The sequence below is a fragment of the Lampetra fluviatilis genome, chromosome 39 (genome assembly GCF_964198595.1).
Source record: "Lampetra fluviatilis chromosome 39, kcLamFluv1.1, whole genome shotgun sequence".
NCBI lineage: Eukaryota > Metazoa > Chordata > Hyperoartia > Petromyzontiformes > Petromyzontidae > Lampetra > Lampetra fluviatilis.
Genome location: NC_136313.1, coordinates 3,136,928 through 3,155,991, shown reverse-complemented (window position 1 = coordinate 3,155,991; position 19,064 = coordinate 3,136,928). Strand labels below are relative to the sequence as shown.

At 51.1% G+C, this 19,064-nt stretch overlaps 1 protein-coding gene across 4 annotated transcripts in view; it reads left to right on the top strand.

Annotated features, from left to right (window-relative positions):
* LOC144945865 (E3 ubiquitin-protein ligase NEDD4-like) overlaps positions 1-19,064 on the top strand; it is a 133,101-nt gene that overhangs the window by 28,082 nt on the left and 85,955 nt on the right. For all 4 annotated transcript variants that reach the window (XM_078874465.1, XM_078874464.1, XM_078874463.1 and 1 more), the window contains exons 3-4: positions 9,006-9,087; positions 11,733-11,771. In XM_078874465.1, coding sequence (XP_078730591.1) covers positions 9,006-9,087; positions 11,733-11,771 — 121 coding nt within the window. The remainder of the gene's footprint in view (positions 1-9,005; positions 9,088-11,732; positions 11,772-19,064) is intronic.

Below are 19,064 nucleotides of genomic sequence, written 5' to 3'. Positions count from 1 at the left end.
CACTGCAGGTCACAAACGCTTCTCTTGCTGCTTTCTCCCCCCTCGCAAATGCTTGACTTTGCAATTCCTTCCCAACGTCTCCAAGTTCGTACAGCTCTTTTGCTCAATTCACGAACACGTGTGAACGAATTAATCCTGCTTCACAAGCCCTTCGATCGCGCCGTTTGTAGCTGGCCGCTTGGCGTTACGTGCCACTGGGCTTGTGCTCAGGCGACTGTGATTTATAAAAAAAAAAATGTTTTTGACTGAAACCGCCAGGGAGACACCTCCAGGCGGAGAGGAGGGTGACTGAAACGGCCAAGTGTCTGAGCGATTATTTGCAATCGTTATCTCGGCGTCACGTGACCGCTCGGCCGCGTTCATTTTCGCGACATTATTTTCTGGGTACTCCACCGGTGTCGTGATTTACACTATGAGACCTCCTTTACCAGTGGCAAAACCTATTATTATATTTTGCCACTGGTAAAGGAGGTCTCATAGTGTAAATGCTTACCCCGAGCTCTCAATACTCTGTTTTTGTACGCCTTTTGTCATCATCTGGTCCAACACCAATGGAGACTAGGCTCTAAGGAAAGCTGTCTCGGGTGTGGACCAATCAACTTCAAGGACAGTGCATATCATTATCATCATCAAAGTTGTTTCTTTTTGTTTGCATTTTGACTGCTTGTGTTGTGGTTATTGCAAACATGATGCCTTGTATAAAGGTGTCAGTTTTTGTACCAGTTGAAAGGGTAGAAACCTATTACTACGGTGTCGTGATGTTTTGATGAACTTTGACACCCACGTGCCACCTTCAGCTGCCATTTGTGGCCAGGTCGCTTCTGAAAAAGAAGCTAATAGCTCGGTGGGCTTTACCTGGATAGGTAAAAAAACATAGTTTGGTTTTATTTGTATTACATTTTTAATCGAATTATTTGCCTATCTTATACTTTGCACTCCTATGGTGCTTTTCGTCTTGTTTTTTGTAACGTTCTGACCTGCCCCTACTAGACATCTCTTAAAAAGAGCTCATTGGATTCCTCTAGTATAAATAAATATTCTGATTCTGATTGGGTTTTGGTTTAGCTTTGCGCATTGATATACTATAAAAATACACTTTTATGCATCACAGATTTTTGGGTTATTGCCACGTAACGATCTGGCCAAATGTGTGTCGTAAGACCCTCCGCCACCCGACGCGGCCAAACAAATGAAATTGTCGCGCGATGTACAAGCGATGAACTCGCTAAATAGGATTGCTTCATCTCGCTCATCGGCCGGTGAGTTTGCAGACCAACTCTCACGATCGACTCTACCAATCGGATTCGCCGTTTCGCTTGAATCTGCACCAAGCGTAGAATTTGTTACGGCCGTGATCAAAGCAAAAATTTTTGAAATGTTTTTCCACGTAAACGTTTAATATGGAGAAGCACGGCCATGCGTAAAGCCTATGTCGAGGATGTGGGCCACAGAGGTTATCAAGCGCGGAGAAGCCACGCGTCAAGGCCTTGCGTGCCTGCTTCATGGCCCAGCGCACTTGCGTGGCAATAACCACACGGGACGGTGACACGGCCCAGCGGCAGCCTCGTTCGCCGCTTGTTGCAGACGTTCGCGGTTGGGATCCGGCAGGCCATCCTGGTTAACGCCTGCGAGTGTATTAACGATGAATTGCTGCGCGCCATCTGCATCACGGTGGGCAATAAAGACCCGCCAGTGTGCCTTTGATTGCTGACGTCAACGATTAGGTTTGCCAAATTTGAAAAATGACACCGCGAATAATGTCATTTGGAAACGCACAGCAATCATCACCTGTTGTGAAAACTTAGCAGGACCCTCCTGCAAAAGAGTTGAGACTCGGATAATTTTTCCTGGGTATACAAGTAAAATGATGATGATGATAATAATAGTAAAACGCACTAGTTTCTTCTGCAATCACCCAATTGATCTCGTCGTCAAAATACAACGCGATCGTAAAGGTGAACACGTTGCAATAAAACGCGCAAAGTCAACTGCGACCAATTTCACATTTTGGACGGAGTGGAACGGGACGTGTTGTGCGATGCCCGCCCAGCGCGCCAAGGCACAAACGGGCGGCGTGACGTCGCGCTAATTCGAAAAAAAAAAACGCTTAAATCGTTATTTTTTGTAAAATTATTATTAAACGCGTGCCGAATAAACACGCTCACCCGCTCGCTGGCTCGCTCGCTGGCGGAACAAGAGCCCCAAAAGTCAAACACGCGGCGATGTGTGCGGAGAAGGGTCTCGTTCGATCGTCCGTGATCACTGCGGGGAACGGCTCTTGAGAAGCGAATGGACGTGCGGCAATACCTGCTCAACAGGTGTGCCCCCCCGCCCCACTTTGCACGTGACAAGAGGTGTCCGTGCCCAGCGGCTGGACCAGCGTGTGTCGTCACGTGCCCGCCGAGGCCGTGCGGGGTCTTCGCAAAGCCCCGGGACACCGAGTGCCAAAGGGAGCTGATGCCGCTGCGTTGGCAGAGGATGATTCGGCTCTCAATGAGCAGCAGACGACTCGAAGCGAGGGGAATTCGAATTTTGCGAGGAGCATTATCCTGGGGTGAGGAGCAGTCTTCCTAGGTGATGACCGTTGTACTCCATTGCAGTGAGGTGCATTGCACTCCAGTGAGTGACGTTCGTCTCTGGTGAGCACTCAACGTCAGTGAAGATCGCTCTACCCCCCAGTCGTGATGTGGTGGGCTTCTGATGACACCTACGGAGACGAGGTGGCTCAGAGTGAGATGATGATGATGATAATTCGTGGAATAAAAGAAAGATGAGTGGGCTGGGTGGCTCGTTGCAGAGCAGTGAACCTGAAGCCCTCCACCGCTGAGAACCTCGGTTCAAACCCAGGTACCAGTCGTCCCACGGCATTCTCCAGTCGAGTGAGATCGTCTATTTTTTTGGTTCCTTTAATTTGGCAAATCTAATTCCAGCTCCAAGAATTTAATGAATGAGTGCCGTGTGACCGTGCGCAGCTCCCTCTCGAGCAGTGGCTCTTCACCTTGACTGCAGCCTTGCATCCTTATTGGTTCTCAATCGTAACAAAACATGCTGATAAATGCATCGGGCTTGATGAAACAAAGTTGCACTCACGTGCCCGTGTTTAATTTGTGCTTCGATGGTTTACCTTCTAAAAAGATCTGGCTACGTTCCGCAACCCCCCCCCTCCCCGCACACACAGAAAGGCATCTCGCACCCCCCGGGGGTGCCTCGCGCCGCCCAGGTTAAGAAGAGCCACGGCGCTCAAAGGGAGGTCACTCGCAACGGCTCTCAGAAGTAGCCCGGGGACACGAGGCTGTGATGCTGCGCCGAGGGGGGAAGGAATGAGGTGTCGCGTTAGCGCGCGGAGAGCGAGATGAGTCAGACGACGGGGGCGAGAGCACAAACGTGCCGACTCTTGCTGGCGAGCGACGGCTCCGCGAGCCGCGAGGCAGCAACGGGCGATGGCGGAGCGCAACGTGAAGACGCGAGTCCGGGGAGAGGATGAGCAGGATGGTGACGTCACTGGGCGGGAGTGGGCACCCCGCACAACCATCGCCTCCTGTTCGAAGTGTTTGATGAAAATCGACGGGTAAAGTCACGGACGGAGGACTTCATAATTGCACGCTGATAATGGACACAGTGGTCGCGCCTCCGATTAGCGCAGTTGGCTGCGTTCGGCGCGAAAGAAGTTCAGCATACGTACGCGCACATTGCTGCTGAGGTTAGCGGTTCGGTTCCGGCAGGACGTCCTGGTAAATGCCGTAAAATAACGCACGCCGTCTAGTTTTTTACAGTGGACGTTATAAATCTCGCGACGGCGTTCGGAGAAGAGGCGGCCATCGTGTGCCCGGCGCCACGGTCCAACTTTGGCAAATAAAACAAAGATCACTCGCGAAGTTCAGCACGCACACACACGCGCACACACAAAGATCCTCCGTATGACCTTAACAGACTGTAGGGGCAAGTGCTGTTAGCGAGCACCTATGAAGGCCGGCACGGCACACGAGGGGGTGGGTGGCCTAACACCACGACCGGCTGCCTTTGTCTCCCTAGCGGCGATGTTTACACATCGCACTAGGTACTCATTTTAGGCTGAGTCGACCTAGGGGAGGCCCGGGACCGCTTCAGAAAATCGTCACTGGTGTTGGCCGTGAGCGGGAATCGAACTCGGGTCGCCGCTACACTACCGCTCCCCACACACACACAAACACACGCACACACGAGACAAATAGGCGGCTATTGTGTTCTAGATTTGAAGCTTTCGTGCCTGCAAGGATTCATATTCTTAGGTTTTTTCGGTAAAGTCACGTAGATAAAAAATAGGTAAATAGGTAAAACATTGTTGTGCGATCCGCGCCTCCGTTCAGTTGCATCGGGCCGGGTGGGGGGCGCAAGGGTGTTGGGGGTAGCAGCGTCTGTCGGTAACATTCGCAATTTTTTGTTGTTGTAATGCGGCCACACGAGCACAGCAGCGCGGCTCCCACTGAATCGCTTTTACGCGAACGCCACAGCCAAGGGCCACTTTGTGGAAGGTCTCTCTGCCCGTGTGCGGGCTCCAGACATGTGATGTGCCATTACCACGTGATACCATCAAAATATGAACTGCTCTTATGTATTCTAATGCAAGGATGAGAACTTAAAAGATATTAATTGCTTCCAACATGTATTTTTTTTTTATGAAATGGAACAATCAAACATAGAACAATTGTTAAGTTAAATAAGTAAAGTTATAATAAATAATAAACCTATTCCAATAAGAAAGTAAGAGGACTTTTCAAATCGCAAAAACGACGAGCGGTGCCAATCTTGATTTGAAGCTTTCGTGACTGCAGGGATCCATACTCTTTCGTTCTTTCGGTAAAGTCACGTGGGTAGAAAACTAATCGATCACGACGTTTCGATCGCAACACACGCAATCGTCACCAGGTGGGACAACCGCAGCAATAAAAAAACTGCTGAAGTTGGCGAGAGAGCTGGTGCAAGTTTGTTTGCTGCAAATTAGAAACTCGACACGCAGACCTCCCTCCCTCCCTCTGCTCCTAATTCGACAGCGATGGATTGACATCCGAAACCGCGCTCGTTACCGGAACCTAATTACGGTCCGTGGCGTCGTAATTAAACATCTTTTGCGAGTAATAAAATAATAAAAATAAAACATAATCAAATAATTCTCACGACGTTTCGGCCACAACGCAAGCAGCCGTCCTCAATTATTTTATTTTGTTTTATTTTTATTATTTTATTATTTCCATTCTACGTGACTTTACCGAAAGAACCAAGAAGATGAATCCCTGCAGTCACGAAAGCTTTAAATCGAAATCTTTTGCGAGGTGGCACATTTCATTTTTTTTGTGTATTGTTTTACCGGCCCCCTCCGCTCGCGCGGCCAAACATGTTGTCGTCCTTTTAAAATAAATACGCGTTTTAAAAGGACGCTCGTTGCTCGCCGTGACATCGAGAGAAGTTGTCCCGCGGGTCTTGGTGTCCGCGGGGGCCACGTGGTGTGGCGACACTGGCGCGCTAGGCTACTCCAAAATCAGAACGTTGTTCTTCATCGTCTTCAGTCACGATCTATCCACTGCTGGATGAAGGCCTTCCTCCCCCCTCCCCCCCTTCCTCCCCCCAAGCGGCCGCCACCTCTCACAATCCCGCCATGTTAACAATCCATCCAGACCCTCCCCCACTCCTTCCCTGTCCCTTCTGTCCCCTTACTTGTGCCATTCTTCTCTCATCTTTCCCTTCCCCCCACGTAAAAGTCCTTGCTCCCCCCTCGCGGTCATCACCTGGGTGCGGCAGTGAGCCCAAATTCCACCCCTCCTCCCCTAAACCCAGGAGCACTGAGCTTAGGACTTTTTTGTCCATGGAGTTTATGTGCACCACTCCCCCTACTCTTCCCTTGGTCACGGGTTAAGCTCTGCACTGGGCTCATGTTGAACAACAATACAAAAAAATATCCATCTCGATACCTGCACACGAGCTAATTTCCATCGCTCCCGCTGTCCCGGTTGACCACATCTTGGACGCGTTCCCATCCCTTGGGCTGGAATTCTTTCCCCCACCCACGCTCACTGGCTCAAAGCCACCACCGGAGATGAGCAGAGAGAGGCATGTTGGCTTTCGCTCGAGAAGGGCAATCGCCATGTGCTCAATGAGCTTTTAGCAATTCCTTAATTTACAATCGATTTGTGTGCTCGCGATACGCGCACTGAAATCATGTGACCGCGGCTCAAGATGTGGTGCGGGAAACGAGCGGGCATGTTGGTTGCATGGAGACAGTGCCGGATTATCCCAGTGGCAAAAGTGCCTACATATGCTCCGGGCCGGATTAAGGCACGGGGGGCTTTAGGGGCTGCAGGAGCCTTCGTCAGCTGGAGGGCCTCCAGAGATGATGTGAAAAGTTATTTTATTTGTGAATGCCGCATTTTATTTGTTGTTAACCATGTAAACATATTTTTTTCTTTAACTTTGTTTTCCTTTTTGAAAATATTACTGGGGGCCCTCACGGTACCTGCAGCCCCTGGGGCCTGCACAATCTTAATCTGGCCCTGCATATGTTACAGGCCCCGCGCTTTCAAGGGCCCCACGCTAAATGCTTTCAAGCTATCAATTCCAGTTCAGTGATTCTGCACTTGCTCTATTACTATAGTACTATACCGCCTTAAACTTTTATGAACGACTGGGTGTTTAAGGATAGCGATTTGTCGTATTATCTGGCTGTATAGCAAATAAAAAAATACAATTATTTTACTATTCAAGTTAAAAAACTGTGTGTTTTAATATTTATGTTTTTTTTTATTTAGGGCCGCTTTATAACAACATATGCTACAGGCCCCGCACTAGCTTAGTCCGCCATTGGTTCTCGGCCGCACCTCGATTAAGCCCTGGGGCTCTGTACGAATTCTTTGTCTCAGCCCGGTCTTCAGCGAGTGCACGAACTCATTAGAATTCATACTGTTAAACTTGTTTTCCACTCGATTGTGTTGAATTCCAACTCTGAGACTTAATGCCGCTTTGACGGACACTCTTTTGAAAACAGCTGTGCCCCCTGGGGTGCTTTGAGAGGTGTGTTGTTCTGATTTAAGATGTAGTCCATTGCCCAAGCCAACTTTTCGGATCTCATATCGCTTTGTGTTTGCACAGCATTTTCGATGACTTCTTTAAAGTGGTTGTTTTCACTCTGATTTATGTTTGCTTCATCTCGTGGTAATTTGATGTGATTTAGATTTGTGTTATTCTGGCAACACAGACTGCTCTTGCGAATTAGACCCATCCTGGTCTCTTTGAGTTCTCACCTCGTGAAAAAAAATCAACTTGTGCTAGGCTATGTGCACGTTGAGGCCACGTGAACAACAACTGAAGTTCAGAATTTAAACTAAACTTTTAATTTAACAAGGTTAAGTCCCGCTGAGCTATGTAGCTCTTTTTCAGAAGCGACCTGGCCACAAATGATAGCTCAACGAAGCGTCTCATCACGTGGACATTTAAATCAGCCAAATACTCTAAACGCACGTTTCTAAATGTGGAGGGAAAAGCCGGAGGGGACCCGGAGAAAAATCCACGAGACCACGGGGAGAACATGCAAATTACAAATAAACAGCAGGCGTCAGGGTCGGGATCGAACCCACGACCTCTTGTATACCAGGCGAGGTAGTTAACATCTCGCCACCACATGGCCTCGTGTGGCCAAGAGGCACTCTGTATTGTGTTTTGGTGTTGTTTGTTGTAACGTTCTGACCTGCCCCTACTGGACATCTGTGAAAAAATCTTTGAAGCTCTTCGGACTCCTCTACTATAAGTCCATATTCTGATTCAAATATCAGAAGTAGCTCTGCAATATCGTCTTCCACGGGCCGTTCCCCATAACGTGGTGCCGTTAGCCTGCTGTCTGTGGCTGATCTGAGTGGGAAGTCTTTCAATCAGGACATGACGCGCGAACGGGGTCATATTGTACTTGCCGAGACGTAATTGGGGGAAGTTGTCACCTTACCTCTTTTTGCCCCCCCCCCACCCCCCCGTTGCATTCCCACTTGCGTACAATAATGGGGTAGAGTGTTGGCGCAGTGGTTCGCCCACCGTGCCTACCAATCTGGAGATCTGAGATTGATTCGCGGCCACAGTTAACATCAGCAGTGGTGCTATATCTGAGCCTGGCTCGTGCCCCCCCCTCCTCCTCCCATCCTATTACCAACACACACTGACCAGCGTGGTGAAGTATGGTCAAACAACCCCCACGGTTGACGCTAAGAGTGGAGGCCCCCATCCAGCAGTGAATTGACAAAGGGCTGTAATTATGTTATTTTTAATTACTGTGTACGGCATCTTCCCACTCGTTCTGCATATGAGGTGTAATGTCCGTTGCGTGACAGTCCCACCGGTGGTTTTAATTTCCATGAGCGGGGAATCTGGCCAAATGAAGCGCAGGCCCAAATTTAACGTGATGAGCTTTTCTATGTGTGTGTGTACGTGCGCGTGTGCGGTGGGCGGGGAGCGGTAGTGTAGCGGTTAGCGCGCTACGCTGCGCTACGCTGCGCTACGAACTTAGCTACCCGGATTCGATTCCCGCTCATGGTCAACACCAGTGACGATTAGCTGAACCGGAACTGGGCATTCCCTAGGTCGACTCAGCCTCAAATGATTATCTGGTGCGAAGTGTAACCATCGCCACTAGGGAGACAAAGGCGGCCGGGCATGGTGTTGGCCATGCCGGCCTTCCTTCATAGGTGGTCGCTAACAGCACTTGCCCCAACAGTCTGTTAAGGCTATACGGGGGATCTTTGTCTTTCATCACCATCTCCCTCCGCTTGAGGAACCGGTTGAAATTCGCAAAGAGGCCGCAAACCTGCCTTCAATTCAATTCAAACCCAGGATCTCATCGGTGCACGGTCAGCACTCCGACCAACTGTGCCACCCCGGGCCGCCCCGATGAGCGAGAGTCGTTCACGAGTGCAATTGTCGTCACCAGCGTAGCGGTCGTGTAACGACGAGCAGAGGGTGAGCGCGGCGGTGTGTTCTTGTGTCCCCGGCAGCGATCCCTACGTGCGGGTGTCTCTCTACGAGCTGGAGGAGAACCGGGAGCTCGTGTTGGTGCAGACCAAGACCATCAAGAAGGTCAGTCGGTGCGCAGGGCCGCGACCCTTGACCCTGCAAAACCCCGTAAGCCGAATGGCCGCGTGCCGATGCATCGCAATCATCATCATCATCATTGTTGTCACCATGAGCCGTGAGCTATACATTCACTGCTGGATGAAGGCTTTACCAAGCCGTTGTCATCTCTCGCGATTCTGCGATATTGTAATCCACCCAGCACCATCCCGGCTGCTACCCTGTTATTGTTATTATTATTTACCCATTGGCCATCATATCGTGACCTGTCCTGTCCCAAGCCCATTTTTCGTAGCAGTTTGAATTCTGATTCGAAATAGATATACATTTTTTTGGGGGTTAGGCCACGAAACGATCCGACCAAATGTGTGTTGTGAAGACCCCCCACCGTCGGACGCAGCCAAACGAATGAGTCGTCACGCGGCGCAGGCGTTTAATGACGACACTATTTACTATAAAAAAAAAACACACCCATGAACTATTTTTATTTCACCAGATAAGGCCCACTGAGCTATATAGATCGCTCTTTTTCAGAAGTGACCTGGCCACAAATGATATCACAATGCAGTGGCTTATCACGTGTTAATGTATAGCGGCCACGTACTCTAAATGCATGATACTAAATGTGGAGGGAAAAACTGATCACGGAAGGGACACGGGCGATCTTTGTCTTTGTGCGTCGCCAGGTAGTTAACATCTCGCCACCATGAGCTGCAACTGTTGTTGTGGAGGGTGAAACTATTGTTTCAGCTCACTGGTGAGTTGATAAACAATTCCCCCGGCCAAATTTTGCACAATTTGGATATGGCGTTTCGCTTGAAACTACGCGCCAAAACATCATTAGGACAGGGTCAGGGAAGCCAGAATATCAATTCAAGTGTGTTTCCGTGTGGATTGTGAGACCATGCGATGTAGCAATGGCTTGGGCAGGCCTTCATTCATCAGTGGATAGGTCACGCACTGGCGGAGCCAGTGGGGGGTGGGGTGGCACGTGCCCCCCACCCTAATGATCCGATTCAAATCCCTAATTTCGATCGGATCATTGGGGTTTATTAGTAATAAATCGGCATTTTGCGACCCCCACTGCCACTGTGTAGCATATTATTACGTGCCAGGGACTCTATGAGATGATAGGACAATAGTCTGAGTCCATAATTGGCAATAAGTAACGACAAAGCAGTTATAAGTGACTCAGAATTGTGCGCAGTTGCGTAAACAGTACACGACTTCCCTGTCGTGTACTGCGAGCGCGATGCCGATCACACAACGTGGTTCGAATTCGACCCTCGATTGATGGGCTGCGCCATCGCCGCACACGCGTCGAATAAAAAGCAAGGGACAAGTCCTCACTTACTAACAACTCCCCCTACCTGAAAATCCTGGCTCCGCCATTGGATCACGGATGAGGATGATGATGTGTGCTCACCCTGCAGCCACTGGAGATGCTCCGTGAGCCGCAATGGTTAAACAAATAATAAATTTTTGCATCGAATTGCGAACGTAATTGCATAACTGCGCAAAGCGGATCAAGACGGCAACGTATCATCGTGCCGCGTGTATACCGTCAGCGATCCTATTTGCTATTGTGATCACCGTTATTATTAGTGTTGTCTGTTACGTAATTGTTTATCGCAGTCTCGCATGTAGCGAGCGATTGATCGGCGAGGGTCGTGACCCGCACGCCGTCCCCGCCGTGACAGCGCAGCCTCGACGTGCCCTTTGTCTACTCTTCCACTCCGTCCGAATGCGCGACCAGCATCACGCGCGATGCCAAATAGCCGCCCGAACAGTTACGCAAACACGCAGAGACACCAGGAGACAGATGCGCAAAGGCAAATATCCCCCCCCCCGCCCGCGTAGACTTTGACAGGATGTCGGGGCGAGCGCCGTTCGCGAGCACTTCGGATGCGCCGACTAACAACACGACAGCCGCCGCCGGTGACGTCACCATGCCGCTTGTGCCAGGCTAGGTGCGCTTTGAGGTCACGTGAAGTGTCAAATGCTCGATGGCAGGAGATCACGGGACAGACAGACGGATGCACCAAACAGACACGCACACGTACACACGTACAAAGACAAAGACTTATAGCCCTTGTAGCCTGAACATGCTGTTGGGGCAAGTGCTGTTTGCGAGTAGCACCTATGAAGGCGGAACGGTACACGAGGAGGTGGGTGGCCAGCACCACGCCCGACCGCCTTTGTCTCCCCAGTGTTGATGTTTACACACCGCACCAGGTACTCATTTTAGGCTGAGTCGACCTAGGGGAGGCCCAGCACCGGTTCAGATAATCGTCACCGGTGTTGTTGGCCGTTTAGCGGGAATCGAACTGGGGTCGTAGTGCGGCACGCTAACAACTACACCACCGCTCCCCACCAAATACACACACTTACCCACAACCCCCAGTGGCGTTGCTACCGAGTGCGCAGTCGGTGCAACTGCACGAGGTATCCACGGTCCAGAGATGCCGATGGCGCCGGGCGATGGAGAGGGGGTGGAGGGCGGAGAGTTTGGAATTAGGCAGGTGGAGAGGTCGATCTCATTTAATTCCTTGCATCAGTGCCCATGCCAACCATGCTATGCCACTCCTCACACGTGTGCGTGTGTGCGTGCGTGCGTGTGTGCGTGTGCGTACTTTGCTGTTTATTTACAGACACTGAACCCAAAATGGAATGAGGAGTTCCACTTCAGGGTAAGAGTCTGGTTCGTCATCGTGAACCCCCTCGCACGGGCTGCGATTCCTTGGCACAGGGCAAGGGGAAGGGTTGTCAGGGCCATTCAAACGAACGGTAAAACAAAGGAGAGGAGACGCGTTTACCGCGCAGCGAAATAAAATACGTAGATCTTGCAGATGCCGCACACGGATGTTGCTGCGAACATGACACCGTTAATATGTGGACGAGATAACCACGGAGCTTAACCTCTTCCATTTTGCGACTCACGTTACACGTAACATGTTCACAGCGTTATCTCGGTGGTATGGCCCAACGCAAGCGCTCGCATTATAGATCGATGAACAAATGGGCACTTTATGCCATGCATACATATGCCGTGCGTGCGTGTGTGTGTACGCCGGGCGATGATATGGCCAAGTGGTAGCGCATTGACCCCTTGTTGCAGAGGTTCGCAGTTCGATTCCGGCGGGCCACCCTGGTTAATACGATAATGCGCGCGGTCTGCCAGCCAGTGGATGTTAAAGACACCGTGATGTCGTTCGAAGAAGAGTCGGCCGTTGTGTGCCGGTGACTGTCCACATTTACCAACTTCCAAAAATTATCCTCAAAGGATAAAATTTGGCAAGCACAGAGCAATAGCCCCCCCCCCCCGCGACCCGCTCCCCCGACTGCGTAGACTCCCAACGTAGCGTGCTGCATAACGTTGCGCCGTATAAAGTTCGACAAATCTCCACCAGATCGAACACAGCTGCCACTTCCCCGGGCTGCGGAATTTGTAACGCGCAACGGAGCCGCGGCGCAAGCCACAGGCACGCGCACACGAGGGACGGCAGCCAGACGCCGGCGCCTGCAAACTGCCCCAGCTCCGCAGGCCCTATAGTTGGCATGTTTGGCACAAACTCCATTAAGTGAGTCGGGAGGGGGGGGGGAAACTGGAGTAGGGTTAGCCACCTGGCGAACGGCGAAAGTGATCTCATCACCCAGCAGTGGATAGATCATGGTTGTGTTTTTTTTGGTATCACGATGATGATGATAATGGTGGCGGTGGAGGTCGATTCGAATCAAAAGGCGCGCGGCTTCGTGAGCGGTGCCTTCGACTCCGTTGCCGCTCATCACTCCCCTCCTGCAGTGAGTGAATGCCACCTGGTGGACGATGCGGGCGATGCACAGCTGTGCCTCTTTACCAAGGCCCCCCCCCCCCCGTGCCTCTTTACCAAGGGGTCCCCCCCCCCTTGACCCACACTCTCGGGTTACTTTTGATTGACGCAGGAAAGCCTCGCCGAGCCTCATGGCTCTTTTACAGGAGGGTCCTGCCTACGTTGTCGCCAGTCGGGGGGAGGGGGGGGCACGATATATCGTGATGCAGGACGTAGATTTGAATTGAGTAACATTTTTTGGTAATTACACATTTTTTGTTGTTGAAAATATGGATTCGTGATGCTGGCCAACTCTTGTGACTGATGTCACGGGATCTTGAATGTCCGCTCCGACGCAGATAACACGTATTGTAGTATTCATACTTATCACACCACGCAGTATTAATCAGGGCGGCCGCTGAATTGTAACCTGTGAACCTCTGCGACAACGAGCGGCGAAAACGCCACCGCTCAATATTCTTATGCTGCCAGCGCTCCTCGTTTTTCCCTGTCGGCCTTCTTTTACTTTCTCGCTGTGATAATTGCCCTTAAGGGAATGATTTACACGAACGGAAAATAATCGATTCTCGCACCACAACATTCGCTGCGCGTATCACGAACTTAAGAATGTTTGAATCTGTTGATTAAACGATCTATGCCTGGGCATCGCACGCAACAGGTTACTTGGTGCTGCTGCTATTGCTGCTATTGCTGCGTTGCTAGCAACGGTGCACAAGGGCGGTCAACAACTAAAAAAACTGTCAACACGTTCATCAAGAACACTGTGCCCTTAATTACATATTATTTTTGGAAATTTCTATTATCAAGTTTGTTTTCACTACCCTCGGCCCCCCCCCACCCACCCTCCACATTGCAATGCGTTTTTCTGAATCGGGATGACGAATTTACACCCACGTGCAGATTCTTTGCAGCCCCGCCGGGGATAAAACTCACTCAGAGCTCTGCACGGATATATCCGCACCTCCGATTAGCGCGGTTGGCTACGTACGGTGCGAAAGAAGTTCAACGTACGTTCATACACGTATCTGTTACTCTGCCGCCATCTCCTGGACAATTCTTCTGACGGGTGAAGTGATGGAGGAATTTCGTGGCGCAAAAATCCCCATCGGTACCACGAAGATTTTTTTGCCGGCTCTGGGTGGCACCGATTCTGCTCTTATCCTCGGATTTACCTGCAAGTATAATATCCATCAGAGGTCGCAAACGGTTTTTCATTCCTCAGCCATACCCGGCCGCACCAGGGGCCCAAACGGGTTTTCATTCCTCACCCGTACCCGGCCGCACCAGGGTCGCAAACGGGTACCCGTACCCTACCCGATACCCGGCTACCCGTAACCGGCCGGGTATCGGGTAGGGTACGGGTACGGGTACCCGATTGCGACCTCTGGGATGAAGCCGTGTTGCAGGCGCGGGTGGGTTGATTCTAGGAACTTGAATTGTGAGAAGAGACAAGACGTTGGGAAATGAGTGACAAACGGTGACTCACCAGTGACTCACGGCCTACCCGTACCCGTACCCGGCCGCACCAGGGTCGCAAACGGGTACCCGTACCCGGCTGGGTACGGGTAGCTGGGTATCGGGTAGGGTACGGGCATCGGGTACCCGGTTGCGACCTCTGATATCCATGGACTCGACTGACAGACTCGTGCGGTGGCTGTGTTCATGGCACGGCTGGTGATCGGTGAACGTGCAAGTGGTCGTGTTGGCCACAGGGTGGAGCGGTGGGCAGTGTGAACGCAGTGGGGACTCGAAACGCTGCTTCACATCAAAAACACAGTTTAGAATTATTTACCAGGTAAGGCCCCACTGAGCTGCGTAGATATTTTTTCAGAAGCGACCTGGCCACGATTGACAGCTCAACGAAGCGACCTGTCACGTGGTCATTTTATAGCAACAGCCAAATACTCTGAAGGCGCGATGTTGATTCTAAATGTGGAGGGAAAAACCGGAGGACCTGTTGAAAAATTCACGCGACCACGGGGAGAGAGAGAGACACGCAAACTCCAAATATACAGCAGCAGGCGTCAGGGTCGGGATCGAACCCACGACCTCCTGCATACCAGGTGAGGTTGTCAACATCTCGCACCGTGGCGCCCCTGCAAATGCCTCCAACCTCTTTACTGTGCAGGGTCCTCTTCATCATCGTCATCACGACGATGAGCAAGAGAAATTCCACGATCCACCCCTGCCATAAGATGGGACGAATTGTGATGATTCGTGGTTGCGAGTTGATTCAAGAATGCATATACATGCAACAACAACATCTGGTTCCTATGGATAGACTCGACCCCGCCATAGTAACGTGGAACTCCCGCCACTGTAACCAGGAAACGCGCCTCGTATCAATGCTCCTTTGAGTAGGAGATCACTTTGGATCGAAGATAATCGGCGGCAGCAGAGAGCTCTGGGGAGCAGCAATGATTCAGATGGAACGGCCGCGTGAGATCTTCTCGACGAAGCGACGGCGAACCGCCCAGCAGCAGCAGCGAGCGGGCAAGGGAGTGGGGGAACGGGCAGGGCAGCGGGCAAGAGAACAAGGGAGCAGGCAAGGGTGCAGGCAAGGGGACGAGGGAAAGGGGCAAGGGAGCGAGCGAGGCGGGTGTGGAAAAATAAAACCCGGAGAGATTGCGAAACGAAGTCCGCACGTACAAGGAGTAGCAAACACGCCCTGGTGCTGGCAGCTACTGAAGAACGCGGTGCCGCTGCCGTGTTGACGCGCCGCGCGGTCACTGAGACTCGCTTTTGGTCGGGGGGCGGGATAGGTTTGGCGCGGGAGGGGGAGCAGCATATCCCATGAGTGGTATTGTTATTTAAACAGTAAGTGAAAAGGGTAGGGGGCTGGTTAAATGCTGGGGTTAGGAATAGGGGGCAGGGTTAGGAGTGAGTTGTTAATGTGGAGGGGGCAGTTGTCAGTGGCGTGTTGTCGAGTTGGTTCGGGTTTAGGGATTCTGCTCGGATGTGGATGGCTAGTTAGTTAGGGTTAGTGGCAGTGGGAGGGCTAGTGTTGGTGACTAGTTAGTTAGGGTTAGCGGCAGTGACAGGGCTAGTGTTGGTGACTAGTTAGTTAGGGTTCGCGGCAGTGACAGGGCTAGTGTTGGTGACTAGTTAGTTAAGGTTAGTGTCAGCGGGAGGGAGAGTCGTACTGGCTAGTTGGTTAGGGTCATCCGCACAAACCATGGCAGTAGATGCTGATGCCTGATGCACAAATGGAAAATTAAAAACTCTCCAGGAGTGTGCGACTGTGGTCATCCCGAACACACCGTGCAACGTGTAACGACGATCCACAAATACGAAGTGGACATCGCAGCGATGCACTCCGCTACTGCTCCTGACGCGGTTATTTGGCTTCACCGCCTGAATGTGGAATTTGAGTTATTGTTCTGCGTCTACAGCAGCAGCCGTACGAACGAAAAAGAAGAAGTGAAATAAGAAGTGGAAGGGCGAGTGTTGGTGGCTGCTTTTTGCGAGCTGATTATACGGAGGGCTCGCGTTTGTCTGGATAATGTAGTTACCTTGACGATAACCACACTGGCTTGGCAGTTCTTAGTTCAAACCACAGAATAGATGGGCTGAGTGAAAACCGAAATACAAACGAGGAACAAACACCTGAGCTGAATGGGACAAACCCCCCCCCCCCCATTGTCCCACCTATGAGCCAATAGCAAAAGACATTTTCTATTTTTAGCGGTGTTATGAAGAGGAACACACGGAGTGGAGAACGTGCAGATGATAGAGACGTCACATTGACTGTGAAGAAACCGAAGTGGGCTTGGGCCTGACACGTCAAGGGAAGAGATGACGGTAACGACGGAGTGGCCGGCAGCCAAGGCGCGCGCGTCTGTCGTGGAGATGGAGCGATGAAGTCGTCCTGGTGGCGGAGTCCGGTGACAACTTCAGGGCCGCGTTTGAATCCCCGCGTTTCGTCACCGCCGGGAGTCGCCCTGCTGCTGATGAGCCCCCACAGCCCGAAAACGGCAAGCGGACAGGCAGTTGCCGCGATTCTTCAGCTGAGCAAAAGTTACATTTCGATTTAAAGCTTTCGTGACTGCAGGGATTCATCTTCTTCATTCTTTCGGTAAAGTCACGTAGAAGGAAAATAATAAAATAATAAAAGTAAAACATAATAAAATAATTCTCACGACGTTTCGGCCACAACGCAAGCAGCCGTCTTCACGACGTTTCGGCCACAACGCAAGCAGCCGTCTTCATGTGAAGAGGACGGCTGCTTGCGTTGTGGCCGAAACGTCGTGAGAATTATTTTATTATGTTTTATTTTTATTATTTTATTACGACGTTTCAGCCACAACGCAAGCAGCCGTCTTCAGGTGAAGAGGACGGCTGCTTGCGTTGTGGCCGAAACGTCGTGAGAATTATTTTATTATGTTTTATTTTTATTATTTTATTATGTTTTATTTTTATTATTTTATTACTTCCCTTCTACGTGACTTTACCGAAAGAATCAAGAAGATGAGCAAAAGTTGTTATGAACTTTGTGTGAAGTCAAAAAAAGGAAAGAGACGAGGGGGAACGGACATCCCGAAGTGGAGCGGTGCGAGGCAAGAGACGGATGAGAGACGCATGGGTGACCTGCGGTGTGGTGGTCGTGTTGGTGCTTGAACACAGCGTGGGGGATGAGATGACGCGGACGGTGTCTGTGGTGGACTGAGAATCAACGAGCGAAGTCCACGGTGCCAGTGGCCACGGTCGGAGCAGTGGAGGAGTGACTAGGAGGCGACTGACCGTCCGGCGAGCGGGCGACTCGAGTTCTGGATCACCGATCACCCTCGCTGCTACCCTAAGTTGAACTCTATCGGGAGCAGGGGGGGGGGCACTCCTCCACAGATATGGCAGCAGCGTCCCAACTTTTCAATTTGCGTTCGTTGTGCAAAATAATTCCGGAGCGTCAACGAAGGCTTTGGCACGCAAGAGAAAGCCACGCTTCTTCGACGCCTCCTTAGTCAGATGACTAAGACGGCCGTCGTTCCCTGACAGGTCAGAGGGGTTAGCGGCTTGGTTGGGTGTTGTGGGCAAGCTTTAGGGGGGGGGGGGAAGTGATGAGCCTGCAAGTTTGTTTATTTTGTGTTTAGTTTTTTGTCCGTCCGCGCACCTCCGATTAACACGGTTGCTTACGTGCGGTGCGAAAGAAGTTCAACATACGTTCATACAGTTTAGCACGTAGGCATTTCGCGACCAATATGATCCATAGTATAGGTTTTTTTTGGGGGGTTAGATCGCGTAAACATATACACATACATCCAAGCCCCCCCCCTTTCCCCACCATCCCTGACCGCCCGCCCGACTTCCACCGCCGCTCGCTACGTTTCCATCAGCCACTTGGCGCGATTCGGGGCTCTTCCAGGGGAGGGTCGTCTCACGTCGTTGCCCTGGACGGGTTCCCTGCCGTGTGGCGGGGCCGGTTATTGCTGACGAGTTGCAACAGGTGGATCCTTGCCACCCCCCTCCGCCCCCTCCGCCCCCTCGCAGGCTGACACGCACCCAACTTAAGCACAGCCACAAACGCGTGCAACTCTGGTTTTAATGCCACGGACGCAAATATATTTTTGTTGAAATCAAAGTTCCGCGTTCTCATTACCGGATTTTTAATCCGGATTTCGCCCGCCTGTGGTTCTCGAGTGCGGCGCGTTGTCTAGGCCCAGCCGCCAAAGACCGAAGAAGAAAAATCATCGTCATCATCATCATCGTCGTCGTCGCGTCCGAATTTGGTGCTGCACTTAAATCGCCTGAATTCCGGCACTGAGAATAAAAGTATTGGATTGTCTGTCATGCGACGGGCATTGCTCTCGTATGGCAGACTGAGAGTGGGGAGTGCTGCCCTCTATTGTATGTGGACCAGAGGTCGTTTGGAGGGATCTCAGAGGTAGCTCTGTGGTGTCCGCTTCCGCGGGTCCCGGCCTCTCGAGCGAAGGGTTAGGGCTGCTCTGTGAGAGATCGGAGTGGACACTTAGTGTGATGACGCGATGCCCATAGTGCATTCGGGTTTAAATTTTGGGAAATTGACAATAATAATCACTTTCCCCCAATGTTTTTTTTCTAAAATTGCAACGATAATTGAATAAAAAATGTGTGAGTTAGGCAGTATCACATAAAAAAAGACGGTATGAGTCAAACTTTAAGCTTGTAGCTGCCACTTCA